Below are 17617 nucleotides of genomic sequence, written 5' to 3'. Positions count from 1 at the left end.
TAACAAAACACACTGCAGGGGACATCACATTTTGCTTTCCTTGCCAACCTGGACTGTAAAAACAGTGGTCTTTCTTTGTAGCAGTTTAGTTCCTGTGAATATCTTGAAGGATCAGGAATTTTGTATGTAGTATTTTATCTGAGAGCTGTAGACTGGAAATCTCTAATCCAGTAGGCAAATTTTCAAGATAACTCCCTAGAAACCACTTTCTTTAGCCTAAAAGGGAATACACACAGGTGTATATATAAATCAATAAAACAATATTATAAAAGTATATATAATATATATAAGTATGTAAACAAAAATGTAATATATGATATGGAATAAAAATAAATACATAACAGTGTTCCTGGAAAAATGTGAAATAAATAAAGTATACCTAATCATTCCTTAATTTTGAAGTACCAGAATGAACAACTAAATGGAAATAAACTATAACAGTAGCAGGATTTTGTATTAGTCAGTATTGACTTGAATAATGTCCTCAGTTGTTGTTTGATAGCTTTTTGTCATTTTGAATGTGAAGAGTAATTCTAAAAATGTTGAGAGTTGTTGAGTGTTCTCTGCATCTCAGAGACAAAGCTCATGTTAAATCATAACTTATGGTTATACATGACAGTGTTCTCTTGGGCAATCTAATTTTTCCTAAATAATCAGTTTCTGAAAATCAGAGTAAAAAAGGTAAAAGGCTAAAATAGTTTCAACAGAAGAAAAAAATTACATATAAATACTGCTGTTCAAATTGGTCAAGAAAACCTAAGCATGTGTAATTGTGCACATGTGCTGAGGCGAACACTTTTTTTGGTTTCTCAAGCATGAGGCAGCAGAATTTTCATTCATTTGGCATGGTAGGCTGAAAACAGAGTCTTCTTTCATTTGACACACTCCCCTGGAAACAAACATGCCAGTGAAGGGATTGTGCCAGTTATCAGAAGCTCACAGGAATACATTGTGCTGGTTTGTATTCATTTTCATTTCATGAATTGCTTTAAAACTTAGCAACATAAAAAAGCATTAGAACATCTTTTTAGCATTATTTTTAGTTCCTACGTATTTCCCTGCTGTGCTGTTATTCAGTTTAAATCAATGGAATGTTGTGAGACACATGGCTCGGTTTGCAGCAGAGCACATCTCTCCTCCTGCCGGGGTATACTTGGAGCATTCATCTGTAGAGAAGCAGCAAATTTGAGTTTAACTCATTTTGCATCCTTGAAAAAGATGTATGTCGTAAAAATAAAGGGTGAATTGAACAAAAGTTATGCAGCAAGGAATTTAAGCCAAAACTCAGCTGGCATCTGTTAACTATAAAAGTTCACAGATAATGCTTGGTCTTCTGGGAGATACTTGCTTTTCTTTCCTAGAGCAGCTCCTTCCCACCTCTGGAATTTGCTACAAGGCTCCATTTCCCTCATAGATGTTTTTCCAAGTGCAAATTTGGCAAACTCAGGTGTACTTCTTGGAACTAATCTGGTCATGGAAGATTAAATTAGGACCAGGTTGCAGTGGATGCATGTGAAACAAATATGGAAGTGGTATTTTAATCAAGTTGGATATGGCTGAAGATTCATTTATTTCCTTGTGCTGTTGTGGCTGTTAGAGGAGCAAGCATGTTGGCTATGGCTATGACTGCTTTAGGTAGCTCTTGCTTTTCTTCTTGGTGCTGCTGAGTGATTTTTGTGTGTAGGAACAGCATGCAGGTGTGATTTGTTTGTGTTTTGATTTTTTTTAAAGGGAAATCACTTTCTGAAAAAGGCGTTTATGAAAACAGGGATGATTGTGATTGTGCACAGAAGATATGTATTATGCCATTTAAGTCTACTGGTACTGATGGAGGGACTTTTTTGTTTCTAAGAGAGTCTCATTTACTTTAAAAAAAGAAAATAAAAAAGGAAAAGGTAGGAAGTCTAGAGTGAATGAAGGCCATTGAATTATACAGTTTTTGTGATAAACTTCCAGAGTCAGAATGGCCTTCAAGCAGGTTGAAGAGGTCTATGCTGAACCAAAGTGGGGATGAGAATCGGGCTGGAAGACAGGTTACAACTAAGCAGTTTCCGTCCTAAGAATTACCTAGGGAAGGGTTGTGGACCATCAGTGGTTGCTGTTCTGTCCCCATGTGAGAATGAGACATGATGGGTCACACTGTGTTCCTTGATGTTGCTCAAGGAATGAGGTCTGTGCATGTTTAATTGTTGGCCTACAGTCATGTTTGCTTGGTCTCCGACACTTAGGGATATTAGTTTTCTGTGGACTTAACATGAAAACAACGAGGTAGAAAGTAGCAATGGTGACATAATGTTTAATAGACAGCTGCCCCCTGCTCATTTTGTGAATTTTTGTGGGACAGCCTGTGCATTCTGCAGTTTCAAATCACGGAAGAAAAATATGTGACTGTGTATTTACAAAGCTTACTTTTTGTTTCTTTTTCTGTTCTGCTTTGACTTGTATACCTGATGTTTACCAAAAGGGAAGTGGTGACTTACACTCCTTCTTCTACACAAAAGTTCTGAATGGAATATTTTGTTGAAGAAACCATATGCATTTGGGTTGTATAAGTTTGATTTATAATTTGGGATGGCTGTGAATGGCTTTGTGAAGGCCTGCCTGCGCTGAGGTTATTTACAGGTGTAAGGTTCACATTTGAAATACAGTCAGGTGATGCTCCATACAATTGTCACTTCTATTTGACATATAGCTTCAGTAACACGTGCTGTGGAAAATTTTACACAGTTATTCAGCAGTGCTGCAATGAAACAGATACACCGATGTCATTCTCCTTTCACCCATTAACAACTGATTGGACAAACAGCAAGTGAATAGAAATGCGATTTCTGTCTGTATTCTTGGTCCTCTGGACCACGTGCCTTCCTATTGCTAATAAAGATAATGCCACCTATTTGAAGACATTGGCAGGCACATTTAAAACCCAAGATGAATTGAGCACATTTACTGTGTTAGAAGCAGTTGCTAAATTGTAAGTAACTAAGTCTTGTTGTATAACTGCATTGCACTCAAGGGAACAATTTAGGTTTTGAATTGTATATGTTGGTAAGTGAAAACTATGTAGACATTGATTATTTTTTCCCTTTGACCTAATCACTGTTTGCCTATGGCAATATCTGGTATGTTATGTGTTCACCAAGAATTGTCTTGGGACCTCAATGAGGCTTTTTTTTTTAGCTTCATTAGTAATCATAGTTACATTAGGAATGGAAGGCAATGGAGTGATGTACTGTACAACACCAGTTTTTCTATTTGTTGTAAAGGTTCAAGTGAACTTTGTAGCTGGGAGTCTGAATTTGTATAGACAAGAGGAGGAAACCAGATTTGAATTTTCATGCATTTTCAGCAAGGATTTAATTTTACAAAAATAGAAGGCAAATGCCTATTGAGATTATTTTTGTACGTGTTGTGAAAAAAATCCTTTCTTTGTTTCTTCTTATGTATTTCTAGTCTAATGATAGAACTTCACCAAGTCATGCTTAACTAACCTCATAGCCTTTTATGATGACATAACGAGGTGGATAAATGATGGCAAAGCAGTGGATGTGGTCTATCTTGATTTCAGTAAAGCATTTGACACAGTCTCCCACAGCATGCTCACAGCTGAACCAAGGAAGTGTGATCTGGACAATCAAGAAGTGAGTTGGACTGCAAATTGTCTGAAGGAAAGAAGCCATACAGTCGTGGTCAATGGGGCGGAGTCTAGTTGGAGGCCTGTATCTAGTGGAGTGCCTCAAGGGTCAGTACTGGGGCCAGTATTATTCGATATATTAATCAATAACTTGGATGAGGGAATAGAGTGCACTGTCAGCAAGTTTGCTGATGACACCAAGCTGGGAGGAGTGTCTGAGACACCAGAAGGCTGTGCTGTCATCTGGCGAGACCTGGACAGGCTGGAGAGTTGGGCATGGAAAAATGTAATGAAATATAACAAGGGCAAGTGTAGAGTCTTGCGTCTGGGTAGGAACAACCCCAGGTTCCAGTATAAGTTGGGGAATGACCCATTAGAGAGCAGCGTAGGGGAAAGGGGCCTGGGGGTCCTGATGGACAGCAGGATGACCATGAGCCAGCACTGTGCCCTTGTGGCCAAGAAGGCCAATGGCATCTTGGGGTGTATTAGAAGTGGGGTGGTTAGTAGATCCAGAGAGGTTTTCCTTCCCCTCTACTCTGCCCTGATGAGACCACATCTGGAATCTTGTGTCCAGTTCTGGGCCCCTCAGTTCCAGAAGGACAGGGAACTGCTGGAGAGAGTCCAGCGCAGGGCAACGAAGATGATTAAGGGAGTGGAGCATCTCCCTTATGAGGAAAGGCTGAGGGAGCTGGGTCTCTTTAGCTTCGAGGAGACTGAGGGTTGACCTCATTAATGTTTATAAATATGTAAAGTGTGAGTGTCATGAGGATAGAGCCAGGCTCTTCTCGGTGACAACCAATGATAAGACAAGGGACGATGGGTACAAACTGGAACACAGGAGGTTCCACTTAAATATGAGAAGAAACTTCTTCTCAGTGAGGGTGACAGAGCCTGGAACAGGCTGCCCAGGGGGGTTGTGGAGTCTCCTTCTCTAGAGACATTCAAAACCCACCTAGACACATTCCTGTGTAAACTCATCTAGGTGTTTCTGCTCCGGTGGGGGGTGATTGGACTAGATGATCTTTCGAAGTCCCTTCCAATCTCTAGCATTCTCCTGTTCTGTGATTCTGTAACTCTTCTTGGTAGTACTAGAGAATATGAAAATTATGCTGAGTAAAATAAAATTTAGTAACGTGTTTTTCATTGTCTTAATTGAACAAACTGCCAAAAGTCATAAATAGTGAGAAGAATGTTTTCTCTTCTCCCCTGTCTTTGGAAACTGTTGTATATCACCATTTAGACCAAAATTACAAATTCCAACAGAGTACCTTAAGAAGTGTGTTTAACTTATGACGTATTGTTGATTCCTTCAAGTGGTAATTTTGCTTGTGTACTAGAATACTTGTTTGTAATGTAAGGGATTATGCAAAAAAGTGTAAAAGATGGAACTTTGAAGTTCTGCCTAGAGGTCATGTGACTAGACACGTGGACACTCTGCTTGTTCAATAAACTGTTAGCAATTAAAAAAATTCCTTCATAAATACTTGCATATTTGCATGCATAAGAGGCCAAACCATGGCCTGCTTAAACACAGACTTGCAGTTTGGTATTTCTGAGAACTAATTCTCGAAACACCTTTTTCTTCATTAACTCGTCTGCTATGCACATTTTTTCTAGTTATGCAGCTGACAGCTGAGCAGGTTCAACATATCTTTTCAAAAGATATGTTATGTACTATTGCTTTTTTTCCTCCTGAGCAGCAGTGACTCATATGAGAGTGGTCTTCAGCATGTTTGGAACATACAGCTTTTTCTGGTGTTGTGTTTGACACTATGGTGGAGAATCGATTAACGGGCAGACTTATTGTTGCTTTAGAAATTTATATGGACTAGGTGTAATTAAATCATTTACAGCAACATCCCATATTTAATTACTTATTGGTATTATTGTCCTGTTTTCAACCTCTTAGGGGGTTAATTACAATTAGTTGATATATTCATAGAGATCGCTTTCAAGGTTTAGCTAAACCATGGCCAGTAAACTATTTCCAGATTTTTATTTGCTATAGTAGTGTTGAAATATTATATTTTGTTTTGAAGACAATTCCACATTGTTTTTGAAGTGGCTGACTGGGCTGATACATGAGGAGAAACAAAACAGTCTCTAAATTATTTCTAGTAACTAAAATGAATTGTAAATGTTTTGTAAATGGTGGTGTTTTTTTTTTTTTTTTAAACTTCTGAAGGTAAAGCAACATAAATATTTAAGCAACTTTATTCTTACAGAGTTGAGTTGGGATCTCTTGCTTTTCTTAAGCATGAAACAGATAAGCTACCTTTTGTCCTGACCATTTACACAAATAATTGTGCTGCTGCCAAATAAGTTTAGATTGTTTGGATACAACTGTATTTTTTTTGCTTGCTTGTTGTCTGAAGTTACTGGAAGAATACTGTGGGAAGCTCTTTAATATGCTTTCATCGTGTTTTTAACTGTCTGTCGGGAATGTTCCAAAAATAATACCATGCACGTCTAAATGTGTGGTAGAGAAAGAGTAAGATTGTGGTTTATCCAAAATACATGGTCTGGAGGTAGTAATTTCTTGAGGTTATCATGGTTTTAATCCTTACTTTTTAAAAAATTTATTTACTTTGCATTTTTACATTTATTTCATATAATTCTGTTAAGTCTACATCTCAAGACTTTGTTTCTTTTTTTACTTAGAATAGATATTTAGTCACTGTCTCTTCCTTCCCCTTAACCAAGAGTTAAAAATAAACCTCTAAAACAATGGCAGTATGAAACAACTCACTGGCAGTAATGAAGCTGGAAGCAAGCTGGTACTTAACCTGAAGAATTCTGCTTTGGTGGGCATGGGCCTTAGAAGGAGCTGTTAGAAAATTTTAAAATGAAAAAAATGCATATGCAGCCTTTTCAGGAGAAATGTTCCCCGTGAGTAATAAAAGCATCTTCCTTTGACAGACAAGAGGCTATAGATACTGGTCTTGCATTAGGGGATAGTACTAGCTTTCTTAAACTCTAATTTCAAAGCTGAATTTTCTCAAATTATGTATTTTTCCCCTGCTTTATCCTTTTCCCCTTCCCCTCCTCCAGTCTTTCTCTAATATTCACTCCTGGCCCTAACTTGTACACACTGAAAATTTTGAAATGAAAATAATGATTTATAATAAAAAGCGTGACAGTCTAATTACAGTATTGCATTAATTATTATCTTATTTCAGCTCTGTTCCTCTCACAGCTAATTCAGATCTGGGTTTTGGTGTTTTTTAATCCCTGTTGACACTGTAATTTTGAGAGAGAGAATGTACTGGGGAACAATATATATAAAATCAAGAAATAAAAATTGTCAGATAAACAGTTGTTTTCTAAAATGTTGCCCTGGACATGTTAGTAATAGAATGCAAGTAATTCTGTTTAAATGTGATGCTTTGTGGATCTTCCTGTGAGTGTAACAGCTATAAACTATATCATACAACTCTCAAAATGTTCTATTTCTGGATACCTTTATAGCATGTACTAAATAGTGGTCGTTAATTCAGAAATTTGTACATTTTGCAGCCAGGTTCTTACATCATTTATGCATTTTATGTTCCAAGTTTGATATTTTCCTCATAAAATGTGCGCAATTCTGATAAAGATTAAGGTATAGATTGGTGTCAGTGCCACAGTATAGCTTCAAGACTGCAATTTGAAGCTACTTTAGACCAGTGCTGTTCTTTAGACATGGTGAAGCTGAAGTTGAATGGAGTCCTATTAGTGGTGAATTACATGTTAATATTAATAAGGGAAGAGTTCACAGCAAGCCCTGAGTTTGGGAAATTGAGCATGATAATTTGCTGAAATGGTGTCTGCCTTGTATATATGCAGATGCAATCATTTTCAGTTTTTAGTTGAACTTTTGAATAGTGCATAAGGTACCCGGGTTAGTTTTTAAGGAAGAAAGTGTTTGGAAGTTTTGGCAAATATCATTGTAATGGATGTATGGTAATGAAGGAAGTTAAGGTGAGAGATAACTGAATGAGTGTTCAGTCATTTAGGCTGGTTGCATGGCTGGGTTGTGAGACATCTCTAATTACGTTGCTGTAGTTCCAGCACTTGGTTGCCGCTCTTCTCGCTTTAACAAAGTTCTGGGAATTAGTTTCTGATGGTTCGTTTTGTTTTCCTTTTCCAGGATGCTTCGTCTGCAGACATTCGGAAAGCATATCGAAAGCTTTCACTAATTTTACACCCAGACAAGAATAAAGATGAAAATGCAGAAACACAGTTTAGGCAAGTAAGTGCAATATGTGACAACAGAAGTTTTAGGGAAAATGGAATCCAAATTTTTTGTGATTGTCATTTTAGTAAGAACAGTAGTACAGCTTTGAAATGACTAAGTTGAACATTGAATTACATTTTTCCTGATGTAGATGGATTAAAAACAAGTATAGTTATTCGGAATTAACTTGTTGAAAAACTCAGATTTAGTATTTACCTGTGTATTAAAAAATAATTTTAATGTAATATTTAGACTTATATTCTTAGGAGGAAAATATGTTTTGCACTATTTGTAAGACTGTTTATAAATAGTCTTTTCAAAAGCAGTGGGGAAAATTTCTGTTTGGTTGTCAATGCGAGTCGTATGTAGGCGTAATATAATGAAAACAATTCATTTTACTTTTTGATTTTTCACCTTTTGAATCTTTACAGAATGAAACCATGAGACTGTAATTAGCTCTACCTTTAAAAATAGACTTCGGGTGACTAAATTACAGGCTACTTAATTTCAATAAGATCTTTAGGATGAAACAAATGCTACCTTTTATTTTTAAGATGTAACTGAGACAAGACTGCTAACTGTGAGGAGGAAAAAAACATCTTCTGTAGAAGTTACTTGTTTGTATATCTCATGACACTTTGTATATGAATATGTCACTTTCTTTTGCATACTGAGTTTGCTTCTTAGTGTTGTAGGGAAACATGAAGACTAGCAAAGTTCATTAGTTGACAGATGTAAAAAATTATACTACTATGCAGATTTTATAAACTCAGTCCTAAAGTAAACTCTGTGTCTTTTTCTGGTTTTGTTTTAGTTGGTGGCCATCTATGAGGTTTTAAAGGATGAAGAAAGGAGGCAGAGGTGAGTTAATTTGCCACAGGTTCTTAGATAAAGCGTTCATGCCAGTGTTATATTAAAGTACTATTTGTTTTACTTGTAACTCTTCCGGTGACTTTTTGCATAATTTAAGTTTGTCATTCCTATTTTTTTATTAAAGATTGTATGTGACTTAAAGGAGAAGCTGGTATGTATTTTTGTGTGACATACTGATTATTCTTCTTTAAAATTTGGAAAAAATTTTAAAATTTGGAAAAATTTTAAAAGCTAGCTGTCATTTGGAGCACTTTTTTAACACTTAACAATTTCATCACTTTTTGCTCAGTTATGTCAATTATCATTGCTTGTTTTATTAAGGCTGTGGTTGAAAATATAGGTGACTGATTCAACCGTCTTTCCTATCTCACTATATCAATAAAAGATTTGTTCCATTATATTTAGGGATTATTTCCAATGTTTGCCTTCTTCAACATTGTTTTCTGCTGCTTAGGTCATTGTTTTTTCTCTCAGATGTACTATCTATAATACTGTAAACTTTGATATACATAGCATAATTTTACATTTTTAAGTAAATGATAGGTGGTCCTTGATGCTTCAGGAGCAGGTCCAGCAGTACTTGAAGGGGACAGGATTCAGAAGTGAAAACCTGGGGCTGATTTGCCTTCTAGAAGATTATTTTGAGCTTTTTTTTAAGTGGATGACCATTAAAACTAATGGTTATAAGGAGAACAGAAAGAGTTTTGCTTCTGGGTTGGGGTTTTAGTAAATCATCTTTCGGTGTACAAGTCTTTAAGCAGGGCTTCGCGAGATGTTTCTTGAAGGGTCTTTGGCTTTGTAGATTTCTTGGCAGGAGTCCAGGTTTTATAGTACAGATTATCTACTTTTTGATAATCCTCCCTTGAAGTGTAATGAAAATGTACTTCATAGAAGTACCTTTGGAATTATTTTTTTTTTATTTCACCTCTCACAAGACAATTTCATTGTGAAGTTCTACTCAATGAAAGTTTAAAAAGAATTGTTAGTTAAAGGGTGTCAGACAACTTGAAAAGTGAGTTCTCCTGAAAATTTTCCCATCTTTTTGTTTATAACATCGTTTACATCCACTTTATGATACTGCCTCTCTAGAACCTATTTCCAGCATGGAATTTCTTTGCAGCTGTAAGAGCAGCTTTTTGCTCTGAACTGTGGTGCAATAACATGTAGAAATCATGTTTTTAAGCCCTGTATACATTACAAATGTGACTAGCTAATTCAGCTTGTTTGTGAGAAAATTGTTTATTAGTGCAGCACTGTGATTACAATTGAGAAGTTAAAGCAGTAGTAGGTTGTTCTAGCTTAGACTGTCTGTGTACAAAATGAACTATTGATGATGAAATCAATGTAGCATTTCTCTTGCACAGTATGGATGTATGGTTGATATTGCTTCTATAGTTGATTAAATATAAATGTAGTGGATAAAATACTATTTACCTTCAGATAATTTTCTGGAAATAATATGCAGTATTTAGAAATAACATAAAGAGTAGGAGAGCTATATGGCCTCATTGCTTTGAGAAAACCTGTATTGATTTGATTTATTACAATCTAATGATAAACTCTCAGTTGAGCTTGTAAATGGAGGGTGGTCTGTCCTGGACCCTGCAAGGTGTTCTTGTAGCATGTCTTTAAAACAATTCTAAGTAACTGCTCCCGTGTAATATTGTTCCTGTTGTAAAGTACCTCATGGGTTTCTTGCAACCATATGGCAAAGGAGAGGGCAGAGTAGTGGCTTTTGGGATCTCCCAAAATGTTGGTATTTGGCTGTGTGTTGTGTGAGGTGGTGGACTTAGGGGAAGAGGTGCAAAGTTTACTGTCATGCCCGTGCAGTGACTAGAAACTATGCTGCACCCTTTGTCTCTCAGAGCTTATGAACTCTGTTTTATCCTGGTTCCAGAGACACCTGTTTGGTTCTGCTGTAACAAGGCTTTCTGCCAGATTTCTTGCCCCTCCCTGGCCCTTGGCAGTGTGGTAGTATTTATTCCTAAAATAACTGAAAGGTCTGATGGGATGAGATGGAAATTAGTTCTGTTTCTTACAAATTAGTTCCTGAGGAATTCTGGTGGTTTAGCTGGGAATCCCTTCACAGCTGGACACCTGAATGGTGTGGGGCATGGGATTGCAGCACCGGTGAAGTCAGCTGTACCTGCCTCCGTGTTCATTGCAAAAGGGCTGGGCCTGCTGGGTGTGCAGAGAGCACAGCCAGGAGTGCCAGGAATAAGGTCCTGCACTGTATGAGTGAGTGATTAACTCATTTTGAAACAATAAAACTGGGTCTAATTACACCTTTCCTTCATGTCTTGGTCAATGTCAGAGGTGTTAATTGTTTGTGTGCGTGTGCAGAAACAGCATTCTAAAAAGACAGATCTGTTGGACAGCTAGATGTAATTATTTCTCTTAAATCTTTGTATTTTCATATTTATCAGTGAATTTCTACTTTATCTGATGGCAGAAGCCTTTCTTAAAATATTATAGTTCCTCTACTGACAATTATAATACAAGGCTTTATAATGAAAATGTGGTTTGTTTTTTTGAGAAAGTTACATAGTTGCTTGTAAAATATACTGATATTATTAGTAGTACTATGGAATATAGTAATATTATGGTGCTAGTACTTTTCTGGTACACACTTTTATAAATAATCAAAATATTCAAACGTTCTAACATGAAACATACATGCAACATAGTTTAATGTGGCAGTGATTAACATTAAACACACATGCAGCAGAACAAAATACTTCGCTTTACATACACCCTGCAGCGTGTGTGAAATTCTACAGAAAAGTTTATCTTTAGGGCATGTAGAGAAAGGTGCATTTCCTGAAATACACGTTACTTTAGGGCATTTATTGGTAAATCAACTTGATGATGATAAATTTTATTAGCCTTTGATTATTTCTAATTTGTGAAAAAGTAGATAATTTTACACACTTCTATTAATTGTAATTAGGCAAAAATCTTAGATTTTAATTTCATTGTTTGTTACCATTTTAAGGAGCTTTTTTTACCTACCAGGCCTATCCTCTGTAACAATGTGGGCTTGATTACAGGAAGCATTTGCAAAGGAATTAAGATACACTTGTTTAGAGTAAGAAAGATGTTTATCTTAGCTCTCATTATAATTAAATGTCTGTATTCATAGGTATAAATTGTTCTGGCTGATGTAGCACTGGATGTCTTTGACAGCTTGAGGAAAAAAAGTCCCCAAAATAAAAACCACCAGTGCAGTTTTCCCTTAGTTCAGAATAGATCTCATTAATTCAAGGTAATAGTATATAAATGAGATCAGATCTCTGAAAGTGTTTGAAATATGAAATGCAATGGCTCTCCTAAAGGGAAAAGTAAATTATATTAAAATAGATGATATTGTAATTAGCTACTACATTTAATGGATTATTTTTGTCTTACAATGTAATTGATTCTACAATGAGCTCTAAAAACTAATTCATGAAACTTTACAGAAGAATGAGGTTTTAATAATCTTTCAGTTGGTTACTTGTTAGAACAAGACTAACAAGTATTGTATAGAATTCTGAGTTTTAAAATAAAGATTCAGCTTAAGTTATAAATGGGGATTTTTTTTGGTCTTTTTGTTTTTGGACTAGTGCTTTGGGGTTTTTTAGCTTGCTGACTGCAACATTTTAGAGACAACTGGCAGGCATACTCGTATGTCAGAGATTTGCTGTATTCTGTGTACATATGTCTGAGGAAAAAATACTGCAGTTATACTTTTCCTTTTCAGCTTGATTTTTCTTTTTTTCTTATATAGAGTAAGAATTAATATAGGTTGCCAAAAGAATAATGCTTTGTAATTAAATTTTGAATGTAGTTCTTGATGCACACGAATTAACTATCTTTCATAGTTTATATAGATTTCTATAAAGAAATAATTTAATGAGAAACGTGCTTTTAATTAAACAACAACCTAAATTTAGAAATCAAGATTTAAAAGTTATGGGAAGCTTCTGAGTTTCAGTAGGATCATTTTCCAGTTGAAAACCTAAAAATCATTGATATCTTTATTTTTCAAATACAGGGCTTAATTACTATTGAAAGCAGCGATTTATCTTTTAACAGTATATATTCTAAAAAGTGGGTTATAATAGAAGCTATCTTCCCTTAAAATGGCCAGTCGTGTGAGCCATAATGCTCATTGATAGTAAAATCAATAGAGCATTGATTCTGAGACTTAATCCTTGGAGACTGTTGTTCCGAACAGCAGACATGGCCTAGTAAATACACGGTGCTGTTTAAAGTGTTTAATACAGGAGTCTCTGCTGTCTTAATTTATTTTTTCTTAACAGATAACTTGGAACAGAACATGGTTGCCAAATGTTAGCTTGCAGTTGTGTTTTACATACTACTATGTTGTTACCATTCACATATATGGACCTTATTTAATCGGTAGCTGCATGTTCAGTACATCAATTAACAAGCCTTAGTGTATAAGAAAGGCAAATGCTTAATAAATTTGTAGTAGTGTTAAAAAAAAATCTTTCTTAATTCTACATATATTTGTCTAAAGCTTTCAAAGAAAGATCATCTTCTGTGAAATCTTGTCATCAGGGTTATTTGTTTTGAACATGATTTTCTTTCTAAAATATTTTCTTTATTCAAAGAATAAAGTAGTTAGCAAATGCATTATTTTTAACTGATAAAACTTCTACTTAATTACTAACAAAAAATTAAGTAGAACTTTTAGTTTTGAAATAACATCCTAAGAGTTTGTGTTAAGGCATCAGTAGTTAATCCATTCTGACCTACTGGGAAAAAAGCAAGTTAATACTTGGAATTTTACAGTAATGAATATTAATCTTAGTATTCTCACAGTTGTCATAGAAGATAAAATTTTCTAATATGAATTGTATTTGTGGTAGCATTCAGAACACTGCAGAATCATGAAGTGTTAAATCTTTTGCATAGAAATAAGCGTGTCAACTTGGACAAATATTTTATCAGAAGTCAGCTTTTTTAGATGTGCTGAATTAAAGTATATTTCTAAAATGGAAAACCATTGCCGCCTCTTCTGCTTAAAAAATGAATTTGCTTGTTGAAATTTTTTTTTTAGTGCATCTCCAAGGTATCAATTTAATAACTATCAAAGTAGCTAGTGCAGTTGTTGCATTTAAATTGATTTACATGTCAAGACTGGCAGTTTAGCAGCTGCGCTATTATTCCTGGATCGGTCAATTTACTTGAGAAAAACCTACTACTGAGTTCTACTGACCTGCATGACAATATAGGCCCTATTTCTATTCCTGTAATTAGGCCTGCGACTAACTCAGAATATTTTTAATTAAAATATTTTGGTCAATGTGTTGCACCAAATTAGGCCTTTCAGTGCAGATTTAATTCTGGAAACAGTGTGATTAGAATGTGTAATGAGTTGTGTTCAATTTAAGATTAACAGGTTGTGCATCTTGAACATACAGGTTTTTGAGTTTGCTGTAGAGATTTTTTTGTTTGAAACTTTACTCTGAATAGTTAACAAATAGAAGAATCTGTTATGCATGTCTGTGGTTTATTTTTAAATTGACGATAACATGCTGTAAATAACAGATGCTAGACACACTGAGATATTTCAAGACATTTATGTGAAGAAAAACTGACAAATTTTCCTAAAATGGTTTCTGTACTGTCTTTAGTGTTAGTAAAATTAAACAGTTTTAAAAGAAATTGATTTTGAAGACAGCTTTTCAAATAGAAAATCAAAATCATCTCGCTGTGGGGAACTTTGTTTTCTAACATCGAAATCAAACCTTTAAGTTAAACCCGTATCTGACACAGAATGGATGTTAAGTCTGGCAGCATTTTTACCTAATGAACTCCGTGCTACTAAAGGACAAAACAAAAGCGAAGTTACCTCTCCCCTCCCCCCCACCACTTGTGCTTTTAATTTGTAAAAGAAAAAAAGGTTTCTGGTGTTTGAGACTCTTGCTCTTTGCTACTTTTTTAGTAGTTTGTGTTTTATTATTTACTACTGTCATGGAGATCTGCCCACTGGTTACTGGGCAGGTAGAACACATCTACATCTCTACAAGTCTGTTATTTAAAAGTGAATGAACTGGGGGGGAGGTGTTTTGCAGGAGCAATTGAATTTTTTTTCTCCAAAAGACTAGATAAGTTTCCCCAGCGTTTGGTTTGTTTCCAGATGCAAGCCTAGCAGCTGACAAAACAAGGCATTGCTCTATTTAAAAAAACAACAAAAAACTATATGATCTTGTGTGTGTGTGTGTGTGTTGTTCAGGCAGTCTGTGGATTATCATTTGTTTTGTTTTATAATTGGATGGTTTGGCTTATTTCATTTTTAGCTCTCCATGAAAGCCTGTTATATTTGCTACTGTAGGTATGATGATATTCTGATCAATGGACTACCAGATTGGCGACAGCCTGTGTTCTACTACAGGCGGGTGAGAAAAATGAGCAATGCTGAGCTGGCATTACTCTTGTTCATTATACTCACAGTGGGTCATTATGCTGTGGTTTGGTCAATCTACCTGGAAAAACAGCTGGTAAGTATTGGTAATAAATCAAACTTGCTTCAATTATTAGTATTGAATTTCCTGCAAAAGTTGGCATTTTATAAGTATCTCTACCACTTCCACTGTTTTGAATTTGGATTTTTTTATATTTTAAAAGGACTATATTTAAAACTGTGATAATTATAGAATGAGATATTCAACATATCAGAAATAGTAATCTAAAAACTACTTAATTCTTTTAGATTTGGTAATAAACAGCCAGAGTTGGTTCTTTGGTTTTTAACTGGAAGGAACAAAAGGAATAAAAACTCTTCTATCATCTGTTGATGCAGAATCATATGCTACTGTAGTTGTGTCTGCGGTTTTCCTCAATGTTGTTTAGAAATAACCAGTTTTTATTCATTTAGAAGTCATACTTGCTTTGCCTTTGTTCTTAGCTAAATGCTTTTTTGTTTTGGGTTTTTGTTAACAGGATAGGCATTGGTAAGCTGTATAAACCACATTATTTTTTGATTGCTTCATTTTTTTGTCATATAAAAATCTATTGCACTTAGTACACTAAAAAAAACCCTAAAAATAACTTGAGAAATATTCATATATTAGCATCTATTTACTTTTTTTATTTTCCACTGTGTTATTGAAGTTGATGAATGAGAAAGGAGGCAAGTTGAATGCTTTCTCCTCTTAGAAAACTTTGATTGCTATGGAGATACACATGAGTGACAGAACTGGACTTCATGTGTGTTTAAGGACTGGATACCATGGCAACAGTTATTGTTAAGATAGATCATTTTACTTAATCATGTAGGACCCCTAGATACATTTGCATAAATGCTACTCTACTGTTTACCCTTCACAGAAGAGTCCCAGTAACATTTGTGGTTTACATGTTAATGATAACCTGTAACCGTCGTTCTTTCTGCCTCAAGGATGAACTGCTTAGCAGAAAAAAGAGAGAGAAGAAGAAAAAAACAGGCGGCAGGAGTGCCGATGAAACCAAACTTTCTGCTCTGGACAAAAATGAAAGGTGGGAAGGAACTCTCTTGTCTTCTGCATTTTGAAACATTTTCTCAGCTCCTGCTTTAGTTCTGTCCTTTTCTTGTTGCATCTTTGAAACATTTTATGAGGAAAAAATAATAATTTGTAGTACCGGTTATTGCTGATATAAAGTGTGCCAGTTTAGATGTGTTTTCAGGTTTTGATTTGTGAATAAATGCACAGTGTTTATTCAGCGGATCAACAACAATTGAAAGATTGAGGCTGAATTAATAGTATTGGGCTTATAGAGGGGTATGATTTTTACAAGTTGATTTTTGGAAGATTTCAAAACTTTTTCCATCTTCGAAGATTTTTGCCTTTGATTACAGTTTAAAAATTTCAATTTATCTAAGCTTTAGCTTATTACCATACCAAGCAAGGGGATTTTATAAGGTTTTAATGCTTGCCTGATTTAGTGCTTTTTATCTGGTTAACTTAAGTGTGTTGGTGAAGGCTTCTAACACCATTGTTTATTAAGAAATGCGTAGGGAAATAGTGACTTTCAGGACACTCCAAAAGATACCACCATTTCTTCTATTGATTCATAGAAAGAAATAAAGTATTTAAATAGTTCACACAGCAGGGGCATGAACTGGATCAATGCAGGATGGAGATCAGAGACCATTCTGCCTGTCGTCTTTCCTGATGACATCAGTGAGTAATGCTCCAGTGAACTGCAAATGACATTAATTTTTATGTATTGTTTTGTTTATGCTACAGTCTTCATATCTGGTTGTCAGCACTTGTGAACACTTGGTTGAAGCTGGAGGTTTTTTTCCCTACACCCCCCACCCTTTCTTTTTTCTTTTTTTTCTTTTTCTTTTTTTTTTTAAGTTTTGTTTGTTCATTTGTTTTCTGTTTTTAACTTAAAGTGATTATGTGGCTCATGAATTTATTTTCTTGAAAGCAAGCCCTTTTAAAGAGATTAAAATACTGTGATGATTGCAAGTTAGCTGTTATGTATTTTGAATTAAATATTCAAAATGTATCTTTAATGTTATGTAGTTACACATTTTTATAGGACTGGACAAGTGCTAATCGTCTTAAAGGATAATGGGAAGGTTCTGACTTTAACATAGTGTGGCAGTAATGAAAAACTTACGATTTTATTTGACTACAGGGTCCCAGACAAGCCACAGTGGCATGATTTGCTTCCATGCAAACTGGGAATATGGTTCTGTCTCACTGTGAAAGCTTTACCTCAGCTATTTCAGGTAATAGTAATGATTTTAAGTTATTTTATTTTTCTTGATGGTGTTATTATGCAGAATCAGATGTGTAGCAGTGTTTTTTATGGATTTTCTGACTAAAGCATGTATGATATATTTATGCATATATTAAAAAATTACTCTTTGGAGGCAAATTTAATGTCATAAG

At 35.1% G+C, this 17617-nt stretch overlaps 1 protein-coding gene across 1 annotated transcript in view; it reads left to right on the top strand.

Annotated features, from left to right (window-relative positions):
* Window positions 1-17617, top strand: part of DNAJC1 (DnaJ heat shock protein family (Hsp40) member C1) — a 103603-nt gene that overhangs the window by 32117 nt on the left and 53869 nt on the right. Inside the window, exons 2-6 of the mRNA XM_080339716.1 lie at window positions 7761-7862; window positions 8662-8708; window positions 15067-15232; window positions 16132-16229; window positions 17361-17454. Of these exons, the coding sequence (XP_080195842.1) occupies window positions 7761-7862; window positions 8662-8708; window positions 15067-15232; window positions 16132-16229; window positions 17361-17454 (507 nt within the window). The remainder of the gene's footprint in view (window positions 1-7760; window positions 7863-8661; window positions 8709-15066; window positions 15233-16131; window positions 16230-17360; window positions 17455-17617) is intronic.

This window comes from Nesoenas mayeri (genome assembly GCF_963082525.1).
Source record: "Nesoenas mayeri genome assembly, chromosome: 2".
In the NCBI taxonomy this organism is placed as follows: Eukaryota; Metazoa; Chordata; class Aves; order Columbiformes; family Columbidae; genus Nesoenas; species Nesoenas mayeri.
This window is presented reverse-complemented; position numbering and strand designations above follow the sequence as displayed.